The 17,442-nt window shown below is 40.8% G+C and overlaps 1 protein-coding gene across 3 annotated transcripts in view; it reads left to right on the top strand.

The window, feature by feature from the left end:
- kif26a.S (kinesin family member 26A S homeolog) overlaps positions 1 to 17,442 on the top strand; it is a 131,565-nt gene that overhangs the window by 90,810 nt on the left and 23,313 nt on the right. For all 3 annotated transcript variants that reach the window (XM_018232311.2, XM_018232310.2, XM_041575360.1), the window contains one exon: positions 3,012 to 3,195. In XM_018232311.2, coding sequence (XP_018087800.1) covers positions 3,012 to 3,195 — 184 coding nt within the window. The remainder of the gene's footprint in view (positions 1 to 3,011; positions 3,196 to 17,442) is intronic.

Raw genomic sequence — 17,442 nt, 5'->3', positions numbered from 1 at the left:
GGATGAAAATCAGAAAAAATCGTGAAAATCTGATTTTTTTCCTGCATAGCAAATTTTAGGGAAAATGTAAGTGTAAAAAACCAGAGCAGATTTGATCGGAGTTTGTAGCAGAAAATGTTGAGATAAAATCGGACTTTGATAAATAACCGCCTTGGTAATACTCCTTTTGGAAGTAGGGAAGCCTAATTTTGAGACAGTAATTTGGTTGAGAATAACAAAAGGGGGTAAGGAATAGTTCTTGAGTATTTGTGTCTCAGAGCAGCACAAATTTGACTGGATTAAAGTTAATCTTTTTGCGGAATACTAACAAAGGGAGCACAACAGAAGTTTATTTAATTGGCACAAAGAATAGCACAGGAGTGACTTCTTATTGTGTTAGAGGCAGAAGACCCGTGGAAAAAAGTAGGAAATTTCCTTCTCCTAATCCGTTCTTAAGTGTCAGATTCAACTATGTTTTCCACTCCTGAGCAAAGGAAATGTCTGGAGCTGAATGAGATGTGCCAGGAAAGTACACACAATAATGTGAGACACTTAAACATGTTGTTGTGCTTTTGAGTCTATTCTCTGGTGACCTTTGTGCTGAGAGTATAAATAATGGCCAGTGCTTTCTTTGTTCAACTCAGCAGTTTGGGACAGTTACAACAGTGGATAAACTTTAGCTTAGCTGCACGCTCAATATGAACAAGCACAAGCAGGGGCTGAGAATTCTAGGTGAATTGAGGGGGGTATGTGCTAATAATTATCTGACAATTGGGGCCATGGTTGGTTGGTGGCAAATAAATTGCACACGCCTCTGTTTATCCTAAATGAAAACTGAAGTCTACAGATTTGATCAGTTACATGTTCTAAAACACAGCTGGCTAAGTCGAGGCCCTCTTGATGATGCAGCCAGCCCCAAGGATTCTTGCCAAAAAGATGAAGTTTGATGACTCTATTCTAAATAGACATACTGGAACAATGAATGAGAACTTGTTCACGTTTACAAAATGAATTGTTTTCAAATCGTATACCACTAATAATACATTTCCTCCTTTTTTAACCATTCTAAAACATTTTTCTAACATTTATATTTTAAGTGGCGCACAGAGGCAAATTGGAGAGGCTTCAGATGGTTTTTTTTTGCCTTCCTCTGGATCAACTGGCAGCTAGGCAGATATAAAAAAAAAAGAAATAGGTCGAACTTGATGGACGTGTGTCTTTTTTCAACCTTACTTACTATGTTACTATGAGTCTTGCTACCATTACAGAAGCCATTGTGGAAAGTGCATACAAAAATGGTTGTATCGATTGAGGCCTTTTATGCATTTTACACACTGCTGGCTTCCTGTATAGCTGGATTATTGTGCAACTGAGACTGGAAAGAAAAAAAGCATTCCTCCTGAATGTTTAGCTAATATATCTGCATAACCAGTGTCGGACTTGCCCACAGGGATACCAGGAAAACTCCCAGTGGGCCCAAGTGTCAGTGGGCCCTTCTAATACCAGGAAAACTCCCAGTGGGCCCAAGTGTCAGTGGGCCCTTCTAATACCAGGAAAACTCCCAGTGGGCCCAAGTGTCAGTGGGCCCTTCTAATACCAGGAAAACTCCCGGTGGGCCCAAGTGTCAGTGGGCCCTTCTAATACCAGGAAAACTCCCGGTGGGCCCAAGTGTCAGTGGGCCCTTCTAATACCAGGAAGAAAACTCCCGGTGGGCCCAAGTGTCAGTGGGCCCTTCTAATACCAGGAAGAAAACTCCTGGTGGGCCCAAGTGTCAGTGGGCCCTTCTAATACCAGGAAGAAAACTCCCGGTGGGCCCAAGTGTCAGTGGGCCCTTCTAATACCAGGAAGAAAACTCCCGATGGGCCCAAGTGTCAGTGGGCCCTTCTAATACCAGGAAGAAAACTCCCGGTGGGCCCAAGTGTCAGTCGGCCCTTCTAATACCAGGAAGAAAACTCCCGGTGGGCCCAAGTGTCAGTCGGCCCTTCTAATACCAGGAAGAAAACTCCCGGTGGGCCCAAGTGTCAGTCGGCCCTTCTAATACCAGGAAGAAAACTCCCGGTGGGCCCAAGTGTCAGTGGGCCCTTCTGCTCGCCCAACCATTTGCCTTGTATGCCTATACAACATCAATTGCCCCATTTCTATATAAAAATAAAGAGAAGAAATTGAGGAGGAGACTGATGATAATATTTGAGGAGAAGTCGTTAAAATTGAATGACAAACAAAGGAAAAATAGTTTGGAGAGTGGGCCTGTGGCCATAGATTTCTGGTGGGCCCCAGGCATCCCTGTCCGACACCGTGTATAACGTGGTGATAACAAGTGTCCATGCAAATTATCACTGCTAATTACAGAGCATACAGTCACAGCACTACCAGAGATGTCTCATCCCTTGTGATAATTGTTCTGCAGGTATTTGGATCAGCCACTGAAAAAATATTCTTATCTTTTGTTCAAGTTTTTCTGATAAGATCTTTATTAGAGCAGGTTAACATGGTGGCCAGTACAGAAAGCTTCACAGGTACAGGGGGAAGTAGAAATACTGTATATATATATATATATATATATATATATATATATATTTATAGATCAAATTAAAAATATAGCTAAAGTAGACTTTTTTGTATGCCAGTGTCCTGGTCATATTTATGCCAATGTGTATTCTTATAGTACTGAAAACATGTACAATATCTCTGTTACTGTTATCTCCAAGCAGCCCATCTGGTGTTCTGGTATTTTGGGGACCATTACACGAGTTTTATGGCATCAGTTAAAATTCCGCAGTCTGACTCGGCTGTCAAGCTGTTAAAGCTGCGAAAAAGTTACATCATAATTCCTAACTCTGCCTTCAGAAAATTGACATTATATTTCACTCCCCATCAACATCTATATGTCTCCTGTTGGTCTCCGTGTGAAATCTGATTAGACTGAATCGACTTGTTTGTTAAATAGGCAGGGATGACAAGAAACATCTGTTCCATTAATCTTACTTATCCTGAACGCCTGGTAACATTGTTTTCCCTTTTATTGTATACAGAGCAGCACAGAAGCTCAATTTGTCCTCAAAGCGCAAGAAGTATCATCCTCCTCTTCCTCATTCGCAAGAGTATTCCGCATATACCACCAACTTCAGTGGCATCCTCCAGCTTTGTCCGCCACCTGCACCTCCATGTCTAATGAGAGCCGTGTCTAAAGTCAAGGACAACCCAGGCATTGGAAAGGTAAACGTCTTTCATTAATATTTGGTATTGCCCAAAGTGACCCCAAAATAAGGGTGCCCAGACTTTGTATGTATTCAAGCTTGAAGCTCATACATTATTCTGCCTATGAATTCTTATTTTATTGATCACTGAAATGTCTATACAGGTGTCCTCCAACCTTTGTTACCCTTGAATCACATTCAAATCTAAAAAAAAATTGGAGAGCAATACAAGCATGAAAATAGTTCCAGGGGTATCAAATAAGGGCTGTAGTTGGTTATTTGTGGACTGTTATTATAAAGGAGGCTCTGTTTGGGAGTACTCCTGGTTTTTGTGCAGCCAAAACTTGCCTCCAAACTAGGAATTCAAAAATAAGCACCTGCTTTGAGGCCCATGGGAGCAACATCCAAGGGGTTGGTGTACGATGTTGCTTGGGAGTCACTGGTTGGGGAACACTGGTCTATACATTATATACATACAAGACTTATCCTGTATAAAGGCAAAACATATAAAGCAAGAAAATATTGTAAAAGGGGTACTATAGCTTCTTCTGACTTCATGTACCCACAGTGTACGTTTTATGGATTTCCATATTTAGAAAGGATGACTCAGTCAGCAGAATTGGGTGATCCTTTAAAATTACCCAACCATGTTCTATATAGGTTGGATTCCTATACATATCAGAATCATATGTGCTGTCATGCAATTAGAGCTACAGTTTTTGTCTTCCAGGCATTGCTTAAGTGTCTTAATTGGCTCGATAATGAAAATGTCAGGCCATGAACAAAAACTCCTTTTGTGGGACTGTAAAAATGCCTTGAAGGGCTGCATTTCATCTCTTGGTCTCCAGTTAGAGAGTCTTGTTCTAGTTGATCTCTAACAGTTGGGACATTAAAGGGGATGTAACGGCAAAAAAATAAAATCCCATTTTTACTTTTAATGAAAAAGAAACCTATATCTAATATACTTTAATTAAAAAATGTGTATAATTTTTATAATAAACCTGACTGTATGCAGTGAAATCCCCCCTTCATTTTACTTGCTCTGACAGCTGCAGATAGGAAACTTCAGACGGTCCCTAACTGCTCGCAGGGAAACTGATTAGGGGGGACCTCCCCCCACCTTACTTCCCTGACCTCAAGCCACTTTGTTTGTTTCCCTATAAAGCAGCGGACGACTGGGGAGAGATTAGTATCCGCAAACCCAGTGCAGTCTGCATATTCTTATTAATCAATCAGTCTTGCTGTATCGGCTTCTGGCAGATATTATTTGACTTGTGCTGTTTTGATAATTTATGACGACCCCTAAGCTTAACCTCCAAATTGAAGCCCAGACCACACTGAGCATGTGCACAGTCTTGGTCTCGCAAAGATGTTTAATAAAGTTACAAGATGACAGCCCCCTACGGACAACTTTGAAAGCATAAATCATTTGTTTAATTAGGCTTGTGGTGCAGTAAGATTATGTTTAGTATACAAAATACAGCATTTCTACCATTATTATATTTAAGACTTTAGTTCCTGTTCCTGCAGCCTGTTCCAAAAGCACCATAGAAGGTGGGAACAATACAAGCAAAACACTTTTTCTGTCTCCTCTAGTACACTGTGACATTACATTGCCCATGTTTTCTGAGGTTAAACACTATTTTACATACTTAATGGCATTGCAGCCCTTGCACAATCTACCATAATTGATAAATATAATTGAGCAAATTACCCTCTCTGTGTATTGATGTGCTGGAAACATCAAACTGTTCCATCTGCTTAGGTAAACTCAACCTTTAAAAGCAATGAGCCAATGCAGGTTGCTCCTTTTAGCTGCAGTTTTTTTTTCCTGTGGTCTCTCTGGATGTTATTAAATTTAATGTTGGAATAGTACAAATGATGTTTGAAAGCTGTTATGATGACACTGGAAAGGAGTTGGATTATGTTCAATCTCTGCCATTAATGTGCTACTTAAGGTAATTTATCATCTCCTGGCATTAAAACACATCCTTTTCTGTGAGTATGCTGCAGAGCATCTTATTTTCTATTTCCTGACTACCTTAGCGTGTGCCGAGGAATTTTTATGTCAAATTTATTTTTTTTCTGCTAAAGAGGGTCTCTATTCAAGTAACGGTGTAGCACTTACAGGAATAGACGTATTTACTAAGATACTGACAATTTGCTTTCCTTACGCTGACAGAATAATTATTATAAAACAGATATAGTGGTGCATTAAACCCCTACACTAAACTTTCTTCTTTTAAAATCTTTATTTTCTGTTAACTCCTTGTTTCCTACCTTTATGTGCCTTTATATGTATGGGCCACAGTGGAATGGAGCATTTTATTGGAATACTGCATTTATTGACTATATTTATTGGTATAAGTGTTAAGGTGGCCATACACTCACAGATTCTATTGTAGGAAACAAATATTTGTACGACATTCGGTGCATGTATGCTGACCGATATTGGCAGAAGACTTGGATATCGGTCAGCTCCTCGATTGACCCAGGATGAAAATTTGGATCGGGTGCCTTTAACGGCACCCAAACATTGGCCACTGTTTAGTGCTGATACAGGTAGAATTCTATTGTTTATACCAGTATATCTGACGATTCAGCGCTACATGTGTATTGAAACGAATTATCTTTCTTGGAAAGATCGTTTTCAGAAAATATCGTAATTGTTACATCTATGGACACCTTTACACATTTGGCTGGCTGCTAAACAGATTTATAATGTCACACACTTAAACACTCACTTGCCCCAGCGAGCATCAGACAGCGCCCCTTAAGCCCGGCAGACATCGGCCCTAAGCTCTGGCAAGTGTCAGACAGCGGGCCTTAAACCCCGCGAGTGTCGGACAGCGGCCCTTAACCCCGGTTGGATGGCTTTTCAGTTAATAAAGGATCATTGTAAAGGCAAGCACCTCTAGCAATATATATCTTATAAACTTATAGGGGCACATTTATTAATGGTCGCATTTTTTTGCAAAAAATTGACAAAGGAGCAGAAAAAACTTCCAGATTTATAATGCGACAAAAACTGGGAAAAATCCGAATCCGAAAATCCACCAGCTAAAACCTGTCGAAGTCATGTAAGAAGTGATGTCCCTTTTACAATTGGAAGATATTTGAGGGCTTCGGGCATTGGGATGCTGGTTTTTGTGCATAAATCCAAAAAATTACTTTTGAGCAACAAATTCAAAAAGTTGCAAGATTAGAATTGCCACCCGTGCATTTTTCGTTTGGATTTGTTTACTAAATTAAGGGCATTTGTTAGGGTAGGGAGTTTGGTTGAATTTATTTTTAATTAAAATGAGAAAAACACAAGTTTTAAAAAATACCCCCATAGTAATAAAATCACACTTTCCCCTTAGTAGCACAGCCTATCTGCAGTCCTAGAGGTGCCAAGGTTATGGTTCTAGTTGCAGTATGAGCTGCTTTCTCAGTACAGTGGGTGCAGGCTGACCTAGGAAAAATTCCACTGTAACTCACAATTATGGGATTCTTTATGCTGAACTAATAAGGAGTTATTGATATTCTACACCAGAAGTCTATGAGTAAGTACTCAGCCTTTATAAATGCCACGTTTTTAAATTCAGCCTTAGTTGCCAACAAGTAAAGCTCAATGGTTCAGGTTGGTGGTGGCCTGTTTTACCAGTTTGGGTATTCATCGTTAGGACTCCCCTAAACCCCTATAGACATTCCACTCACAGTTTATGACTCTTCTTCCTTTTGTTACACCCCTGCATGAACTCCCCAGAAACAGCAGATGACTTGTTTTTACATTTACTTGCCCTTATGTAATTGAACATGAATGTATGATCATAAAACTTTAATATATACTTTGGTCTTATTGGATAACCATTCTCCAAACGCTCTCTTTTTAAATGCATGCCCCTTAGTAATATGTATGCCGAGCCGGCCCGGCGCCCTAGTCGCCGGCAGGTCGCGCACATGCACAAAATGATGCTTGTGTTGTGCATGCGCAAAGTGCCTAAATCGACGCGTGCATATGCGTGAAAGCACAAATACAGGGTCAAATAGATCAGACAGCCGAAAAGAGGGGACCAGACATGGAGTAGGCGACAGAGGAGGTACGTGCCTGGCGCCCCACAGCTTTTGCACCCTAGGCACGTGCCAACTCTGCCTACCCCTAGTTCCGGCCCTGTATGTATTGGTCTATAAAAGCTTCAATTTGGGGTGGCAGTCTATGAAACATGCTTACTTACATGTTTCTTACTATGGACCGTGTATGTCGTTGGAATTGGTTGCTCCTTGGATGCAAGGCATAGTCCTGAGGAAGGAGTCTCCATTGTTCCCTACAATTAATGTGGTAGCACCCCTTTGACAGTATGTGTGTTTTTCAGCTTCATTTTTATTCTACAACAATCTTCAAATTTACTTATACTGATACTGAAAGCTACAGAGTATAATTGCACTTGTCTTTATATGTTAGTGTTGGCTTCTAAATAGCTTCAAAGATTGTACAGAAATGTCTCATATCAGTATCAGATAACAGACCTGCATACTATGAGACTTGGATTCATATTAGCATTATTGGGTAATGCACTGATTCCCTTTGGGTAATTGATATTCCAGAGAGAAGTTGTGAAGCTGCCCAGCAGTCATTAGATCTTTTTATTGACATTGAAACCTTATTGACATCCCCTCAATGAGAACATATTTCCTTTTCATTCTTCACCTAAGATAGAGTGAGCAAAATTCAAGGGTTTTTAAATAAAAATTGCCAGCTGAGGGTCATGGAAGCAACTTGTATAAAAATATCTTCCATAAACCAATTTTGCAAAGGTTATGCATATCTGTCAGGTTCAATTAAATCCAATGAAACATATTGGCACTGAGCACATAGTTGCCTAATTATATTTACAGTGCTGCAGAGATGCTAGAAATTTCATTGGGAAACAGTCTGTCAGATTATGGAATGAAGCATGCTTTCAAAGCCTAAATACCCAAGAGCTTTTGCCGAGAAACAGAAATAATATCTATTTCTAGTTTTTAGAAGTATGTTACAGGGCTGTGAATTTCTATTGTGGCAATGGCACATTGTCACCTCACCTGAGCAAAACACTCATAGAAACCAATGTCAGTGGGGCCCACAAGAAAATCTCACTCACTCACTAATTGCAATCGGTCTTCATTTTTTATTATTTGCTGTTTTGAAATTAACTTTTTGTTTAGCAGCTCTCCAGGTTTAAGGTGGCCATAGACGTAGAGATCCACTCGTTTGGTGATGTCGACAATTGAGCGGATTTCTCCCTGATATGCCCACATTGAGGGGGGCAATATTGGGCTGATTCGATCGTGGGCACTAGGGCCCAATGATCGGATCATAATGCATCCGTCACGGGCGTTCGGATCGCAGGACCGCATACACGCACAGATGCGGTCGCGATCTGACGGGATTTTTTAACCTGCCCAATCGAGATATATCGATCGGGGAAGCCCATCAGATGGTCCAAAACATGGGCCAATAAGCTGTCGACTCGGTCTGTGGGCAGCTTTTATCGGCCCGTGTATGGGGCAGGAGTATGAATAGAGGAGGGTAATAAACAGAAAGATAATTACTAAAAAGTAAGGATAAAATAAAATTGTAGTCTTGCAGAGTAATTGGTTTGTGGCTGCTGGGGTCAATGACCCCCGTTTGAAAGCTGGAAAGAGTCAGAATAAAAAGCCAAATAATTAAGAATCTATAAAAAAAATATAATGAAGACCAGTTGAAAGATTGCTAAGACTAGGCCATTCTTTAATATACTGAAAGTTAACTACCCCTTCAATAGCTTCTCCTTATATACTATCAACTATCCTTGCTGTTATTTTTTGTCTTTGTTCTCATATAGAAATGGGGATGGGCTTGGTATAGGCATACAAGGCAAATAGTTGGGTGAGCAATGTGACCCACTGACAGCTGGGCTCACTGCGAGTTTTCCTGTTATCCTGGTGGATCAGTCCAACACTGACTGTAAGAGGTACAATCACACACACTGAGCCAATCATGATTGTCGCTACCCGCTGGCTGGAACTTTGGGCACTCTACCCAGGAACGCCATCAGAAATCACGGGCCCTGTAAAAAAAAATTCTTGTCCCAGCCCCAAGCCCCACCCCACAATAAGGCCACACAGACATTAGCACTAAAACAGTAAAAACACTCTCCCATAAGTTATAAAAAGCAATTGGTGGCCAGGGCCCCCCTTCAAGTTTTAAAAAAAAACATTGGTGGCCAGTCCCCCCTATAAATTAAAAACAATCTAGGGACAGGGACCCCCTATATGTTAAAAAAGAAAAAATTCATGGCCAGGGTTCCCCTGTAAGTAAAAAAAACAAAAAAACATGGGTGGTCAGGGCCCACTGTAAGTAAAAAGAAAAAAAATTGCTGGCCAATAAATAAAAAAACATTGGTGGCCAGGGCTCCCCTGTAAGTAAAAAAAAAATCATTGGTGGCCGGGGCCCCTGTAAGTAAAAAAAAACAAACATTGGTGGTCAGAGCCCCCTGTAAGTAAAGAAAAAAAAACATTGGTGGCCAGGCCCCCCTGTAAGTAAAAAAATTAAATTGGTGACCAGGGTAGCCAGGTGGCTTTCAGCAGCTCAAGGGGGGCCCGACTAATTTGTGAAATGCAGCACAGATGGGCCCCTCTTAAAGCATAAAAACCATGGGCCCAGTACAACTGCCCCTAGGGCTGGCCTGGCTGGTTTGAGGAGTTCCAGTCCGACACTACAATCACATGATTAGACCACCAAATAAGAGTTATTTAAAACAAAACAGAATATCTGGGCTGCAGCTTTTTGTACACTGGATTCTGTTCTGCAGGTTTTATTATCTGGACTGCAGGTGTCATTCCATGCTGCAGACTGTACATATAGTGCTCACATATTTAATAAAGCAACACAAGACCCTTTTCCCCTTGACAGCTCCTGATATGATAATGTGGGTGACCTTGATGCATTGTTGGGTGTATTCTAACATGGTAAAAGCGCTGAGGGTTTGTCAGAGCTAAAAAAGAAAACCAGAAAAGCTGACGTTAGAAATATAGTTGCATAGATGTAGTTCACATCGGGTGGGGGGAGGGCTGCGGCTGATGGAATTGATGACTGAGGTCAGGATCAATATAGTTTTTTTCTTATTTTGGTCCCGGCAGCTGTAATCTAATAATAGGTGTAAGGGGAATGAAAGGAGAGTAGATAGATGCATTTATCTTGAGTCAGTTAGCAGTATTTAGCTCTGAGTGCTGCAATTATATAGACAATATATGGAACAAATGGACTAGTCTACATCCTTGAGCCATTTACTCTGCTTCCAATGTTGATGCATTTGCAGTGTATGTATTGTATGGCAAGCTACAGGCCTTGTGTACACTTCTCTCAACATCATCTTCACTGTGTTGTTAGATAATGGCTAGTTAAAAATGTTCAGAAGGGTTTTTTTTCAGATCATTAAACCCAGTTTGGATCCCAGATGGATCCCAGCCATTACAGTATCTTAACTTGGGAGTGGTAAAGAACAGCAGTTGAAAAGAACAAAGGCTAAAGACCCCCATGTAAAAGTGGTATTAATTAAAGATAAGCAATGTGAATTAGTTAGCACAGGCCTGCTTTGTGGAATGGAAATGCTTAGCAAACCTGGACTCCAAAGCCTAATTGGAATGCAGAATAGCGGTTCTACAACTGATTCATATAATATGAGCCTTCAGGTGGAGAATGAAGCAATTTTTTCCCTGCATTGCTCAATTTCATTTTGCTTGACAGCACTGCAAAGTCTTCTTGCTACTCAATAAACAGGGAAAACACAAATGAACATGCCAGTGACATCACAGAAGGGTGGTCCAAAGAGGGGCAAAAAGGTTAAAGGCTAAGAGAGAAGAGGTCCATACGCTGACTGCTGTCTAAACACCCTACCCAAAGTAACCCTCAATGAAATCTTTTGTTTAGTCAGGCCAAATGCCGCCTGATAGGAACAGAGGATGATCACTTAACGTTATACTGTTATTTTTTCAAAACGTATCAGTTAATAGTGCTGCTCCAGCAGAATTCTGTACTTAAACCCATTTCTCAAAAGAGCAAACAGATTTTTTTATATTCAGTTTTGAAATCTGACATTTTGTCAATTTCCCAGCTGCCCCTGGTCATGTGACTTGTGCCTGCACTTTAGGAGAGAAATGCTTTCTGGCAGGCTGCTGTTTTTCCTTCTCAATGTAACTGAATGTGTCTCAGTGGGACATGGGTTTTTACTATTGAGTGTTGTTCTTAGATCTACCAGGCAGCTGTTATCTTGTGTTAGGGAGCTGTTATCTGGTTACCTTCCCATTGTTCTTTTGTTTGGATGCTGGGGGGGGGGGGGGAAGGGAGGGGTGTGATATCACTCTAACTTGCAGAACAGCAGTAAAGAGTGATTGAAGTGTATCAGAGCACAAGTCACATGACTTGGGGCAGCTGGGAAATTGACAATATGTCTAGCCCCATGTCAGATTTAAAAATTGAATATAAAAAAATCTGTTTGCTCTATTGAGAAATGGATTTCAGTGCAGAATTCTGCTGGAGCAGCACTATTAACTGATTCATTTTGAAAAAAATTTTTTTTCCCATGACAGTATCCCTTTAACAATAAGCTTACACTGGAAAATACCCATTAGTATTAAATGTTACGGCTTTCTTAATAATACATTGTTATTTCTTTAAAAAAGTTGCTAAAATATTCTTTGTTAATAATTAAAGGAACCATATGGCAACTTTAATGCAAAATAAAGCTTATTGCATATCATTATAATAAACATTGTGGTTGTGCTGTTTTACATGCGATTCACTTTTTAAGTGGCCATCTGGTCACTAACTAAATTTATGGAAACACTTACTTTAGCGTCTGCTGCATCTGTATAAAGTGTGGCCTGGGAACATGGAGGTAGGCAGGAATTATACATGCCTAAATGCCTTATAGCTCACTTATGAAGATGGTAAGGAAATGGCTGTAAGTGGTAAACACAAATTCAAGTGTGCTTCTTCAAATGACAGAAATAGTGATGGGCGAATTTGTGCCCTTTCGCCGAAAAATTCGCAAATTTCCAGGAAATTCGTGAAACGGCGAACAATTCGCGAAACGGCGCCGACGTCTCGTTTTTGACGCCGGCTCTCGTTTTTTGCCGCCGGCGGCGTTGAAAAAAATGGAATTTTTTTTTGACGCCGGCGGTTCGTGAATTTATTCGCTGGCGGCGAATTGCGCTAATTCGCGCCTGGCGAATAAATTCGCCCATCACTAGACAGAAGCAGATTTTACAGAGCACAAACAAACAAGATGTGAACATTGATATAAAAAGCATACAGGTCTCCACAATCGGCAACAGTTTTACTTGCTCTTTTTTTCTGTCAGGTAGATATTTTTGGGCTTAAGGTGACCATAAATGGGCCGATAAAAGCTGCAGACAAACCCGGTCAGCAGCTTATTGGCCTGTGAATGGGGCCCTCCGGCAGGCTTCCCCGATCGATATGTGGCCGAAAGTCGGCCAGATGTCGATCGGATAGGACTGAAAATCCAGTTGGATCGCGGCAGCATCTGTTCATTGATGCGGTCCTGCAATCCGACCTCACGTTTATCCTTCGTTATGATCCAATCATTGGGCCCTAGGGCCCACATTCGGATAAGCCCGATATCGCCCACCTCAAGATGGGCATATTGGGACATCGCCACACAAGTGAATCTCTAAGGGGCCCATTTACTTAGCTCGAGTGAAGGAATAGAGGAAAAAAACTTTGAATTTCTAATGGTTTTTTTGGCTACTTCGACCATCGAATGGGCTACTTCGACCTACGTTCGACTATTCGACCATTCGATAGTCGAAGTACTGTCTCTTTAAGAAAAAACTTCGACTCCCTAGTTCGCCACCTAAAAGCTACCGAAGTCAATGTTAGCCTATGGGGAAGGTCACCATAGGCTTTGCTAGCTTTTTTTGGTCAAACAAAAATCATTCGATCGATGGATTAAAATCCTTCAAATCGAACGATTGAAGGATTTAATCGTTCGATCGAACAATTTTTTGTACGTTCATTCGATCGAAGTCAAAGGATTTAACTTCGACAGTCGAATATCGAGGGTTAATTAACTCTCGATATTCGACCTTAAGTAAATTTGCCCCTTAGTGTATGGCCACCTTTAGACATGCAGGAATCTGCTTTAGCCAAGCAAAATGCACAAGACTTGACACGAGTGGAAATAATGCTGTTAAACTATACTGTACATTGTGCGCAAGGCTCCTTACTGAGCACCTGGAAATAGCGATTATTACTATCAAGTCTTCGTAAGTTTTTCTCATGGCTGAAAGGCGAAAATGAATTTTTAATTAGTTATTTTAAAAACATATTTGATTGACTTTTAAATGTCTACCTGAGTAATATCTTAAGGTTAGAGGAAGCGCTAGAGGAAAGGTAGAGAGAAGTCAGATGAGATTCATGCAGCTTTACTAAGGATACAGCCTTGAATCTGTCGCCAACAATGAGGTTTTTGAAGTAGCTATTCCATTTAATTTAAGGTTCACTTTGTTGTAAGTCTCTTTTTCCCCATTTATCGCACTAGCACAGTTAACAGAATATATGGCTCCCTTTTAACAAGGAATTAATGCAGTGCCAGGATACTGGATTCTTTTATGGAACCTTGTATAACAGAGAGATCTAGCAAGGAAGTGGCACTCACTTTAAACTCTTTATTAGGTGGCCTGACAGATAGGGAACAGCTCCAACCATTTCAATTTCATCCTTGACGATTCTTCTATAAGAAATGATTTCAGGATAGAGGTGGTAACTAGTTGCCATGGCCTTATACCCCTACACTCAAATCTGTGGCTATAAATCCTGCAGTCCTTGCCAATGAGTTATACACCATTATTTTGTATTTTAGTACAGTCCGTTTAGAAGATGATATTGATGATGGCCGTCAAGCATATTACAAATGATAGGCTTCATTAAGTTCAGGAGATGTAAAGACTCTGTATATCATCACCATCGTCCATGTCCATTTACAATAATATCATTTTGACATCACCGATTTCTAAATAGGTACTAAATGTTGAGTTTTAGGCCTGTTTCCATGTGAAAAGGCTCAGTTAAAATGCTCACATACCTCTAGGCTGGCCCTGACAACTGACATTAACAATAAAGGAGGAGCAACGGGCAAGTTGACACATGGCCCGTACAAAGACCATTGCAGATAGATACAAGTGCAATTTCTCCCTCATTTTAGTGCATTGTGCTAGGCTTAGAAAGCATAAATGGCCCCAAGGGTAACTGGGACATATGTGTCACATAACAATCCTTTAATTGCCTGGTAGTTAAGACTGGAGGCCTGTGAACAGGGTGTAGTCCTCCAAAGGACTTTTGAAAGGTAGTGCTGTCCCAGGTTCTCTATGAAATTGGCAGATTATTTGATTTAAGATGGATTTGTATTTGTATGACATTAGGATTTGAATATAATTTGACCATCCAGCATGTAGAATTTCAAATAGTTGGCCTACTACTTGGCCTACTACACAGAAATGTTGCACTGCAGGGCGTGGCCATACACAGGGAGATCCACGGGTTTGGCGATGTTGCATCGCCAAACGAGTGGAAATCTCCCCGATATGCCCACATTGAGGTGGGCGATATTGGGCTGATCCAATTGTGGGCCCTAGGGCCCAACGATCGGATCAAAATGGAGGCCATATGGGTGGTCGGATCTCGGGACCGCATCAACGAACAGATGCCGTGATCTGAGGGGATTTATTTTACCCTGCCCAATTGACATCTGGCCAACTTTCGGCCAGATATTGATCGGGGATACCCGTCGGATGGCCCCACACATGGGCCAATAAGCTGTTGACTCGGACTGTCGGCAGCTTTTATCGGCCCGTGTATTGGGGCCTTTTGTAATGGCAGACAATTTAGGAAACTGGTGAAAGTAATGTTTGCAATGGCACTAATTTCTGAGAAAGTTAAAAACTCTTATTCCATCAACCGGAAGTTTCTGTTGTGCAGTATTTGGGTCAGTGGGTGGGTATGAAAATGTTAGAAAAGTCATACAAGTATTTATAGCAATGGGTTGTTTTTGTTCTGGCAGCCAAAGGTCCAGCATTAGTATTTCGATTTGGCCAAATCAGTGTGTAATTTCTAGATTCCCACTGACGTTTTCCTGGTGCCACCCATTTTTGCTAGCATCAAATCATTACCAACTTGGTTTCTCACACCACCCAGGAAATGAGCTATAGCTTTTCCCCCAGAGAGATTCTCTAATTACAGGAGCTCTACACTTTTACTGTGGAACTTCAGGGACAGCAGGTCGTACTTCATGTAGAGCTTTAGAGTTCCAGGAAAAGCAAAAATCATGTTTAAACAGGAGCACTGCCACTTCTAAAGCAAAGGCATCATCTTGTGGCATTAGACTAGTGTTTATGAAAGTACATATATTTATTTATACAGCAATCATCATCATCATCATCATCATCACCACATGAATTATTTGTGAGATTAACTATGCATTTTTATGTCCTGTGGAGCACTAGCTTTCCAAAGCATATCCCAAAGTTGGATTCCTAGGGTTTTGATATAATCAAGTTGGCTCAGCCTATGGGCCGTGTATACTATCGTAATCTTATGGATCTTAATCAAATTAACTCCTTGGAATGGAAATATTTGGCTTATACCAAGAAATCATTAGGGATTACATGGTGAATTCTAATATCTGTATACATCCAGTTATCGTTATTTTATGTAAAAATTCATTGTCTGTTTACCAGGTATATCTGTGAGCTCATTGTAGGGCCACACTCAGGGGCAGATTTACTTAAAAGTCGAATATCGAGGGTTAATTAACCCTCGATATTCGACTGTTGAAGTTAAATCCTTCGACTTCGAATATCGAAGTCAAAGGATTTAGTGCTATTATCTTTGCTATTATCTTTCGATTCGAAGGATTTTAATCCATCGATCAAACTATTTTTCTTCAACCTAAAAATGCTTTGGAAGCCTGTGGGGACCTTCCCCATAGGCTAACATTGACTTCGTTAGCTTTTAGGTGGCAAACTAGGGGGTCGAAAGTTTTTTCTTAAAGAGACAGTACTTCGACTATCGAATGGTCGAATAGTCGAACGATTCGAATCGTTCGATTCGCAAGTCGTAGTCGAAGGTCGAAGTAGCCCATTCGATGGTCGAAGCAGCCAAAAAAACCATTTGAAATTCAAAGTTTTTTTCCTCTATTCCTTCACTCGAGCTAAGTAAATGGGCCCCTCAGTAATTGGAACAAAACCAACCCATCTGCCTGCTGCCCAACCAAAGTTAAAAAACACAGAAAACACATTTACCGTAAATTATGATCTATGCCATGACTATGGACCTCAGATATTGTTCTAAGTTCTAAGTTGACAGACTCAAGTGTTTTTTTTAGCACATGTCCAACATTGTGTCTGGATTTGTCTAGTGCTCTATTCCAAGCACCCAATTCCATGCCAGTGTTCAGTGGACAGCTTATCTCCTTGGTTTACAGTATTTCAATTCATGAAAACTATTCCTGCCAGCTATGAAGTTAAAAGCAAAGGCAATTAATGTGTCCATAATAGGAGGATTCACACCCAGGTAATAACCATGAAAGATAATCAATGTGCCTTCTTTCTTTGTCTGCTTTCTTCAGGGATCCTATACACTGTCTTTTTATTTTGTGTGCAGCTAAAGGTTAAGCCCCAGGCAGTGAGTAGAAAGCACAGCACAAGTACTTATTATGCAATCAGCTAATCAGATGCCCAGTGCAACCCAGCCTTGCAAGCTGGCTGCAGGAACATGCTTTGTTTGCATTACAGAAATGCTGCATTTTATATCATTTCTTGGGAAAACTACACTTTGTATCTCAGTGGTAGACAGCCTCTCTATCCGGATGTTTCAGATTATATTTAGAAATATGGTCCTTCAGTGTTAACTCATTTTTGGTAAGTGTAATGTAATTCTAGTAAGTGTCTGTCCCCCTGGACATACATATAAGAATAAGCAGACAATGCTAAATTATTCTTTTTCTTCTCTGTGCTATAGTTCTACAATTAAGTCCCTAACAAATAAAATCAAAATCATCTGAAAGGGCTCTTACTCATGAGCGTTTTTACCTGCGCTCCCCTGCGTTCCGTTTTTCGGCGTTCAGCCGCAGGGGAGCGCAGGAATAGATGCATTTCATTTTTTCAAATGGGGCTGTACTCACACAGGCGCATGTAGGCGCCAAACGCAGGTTGAGACGCAACATGCTGCATTTTTCCTGCGTTC

The sequence above is a fragment of the Xenopus laevis genome, chromosome 8S, assembly GCF_017654675.1.
Source record: "Xenopus laevis strain J_2021 chromosome 8S, Xenopus_laevis_v10.1, whole genome shotgun sequence".
Taxonomy (NCBI): domain Eukaryota; kingdom Metazoa; phylum Chordata; class Amphibia; order Anura; family Pipidae; genus Xenopus; species Xenopus laevis.
This window is presented reverse-complemented; position numbering and strand designations above follow the sequence as displayed.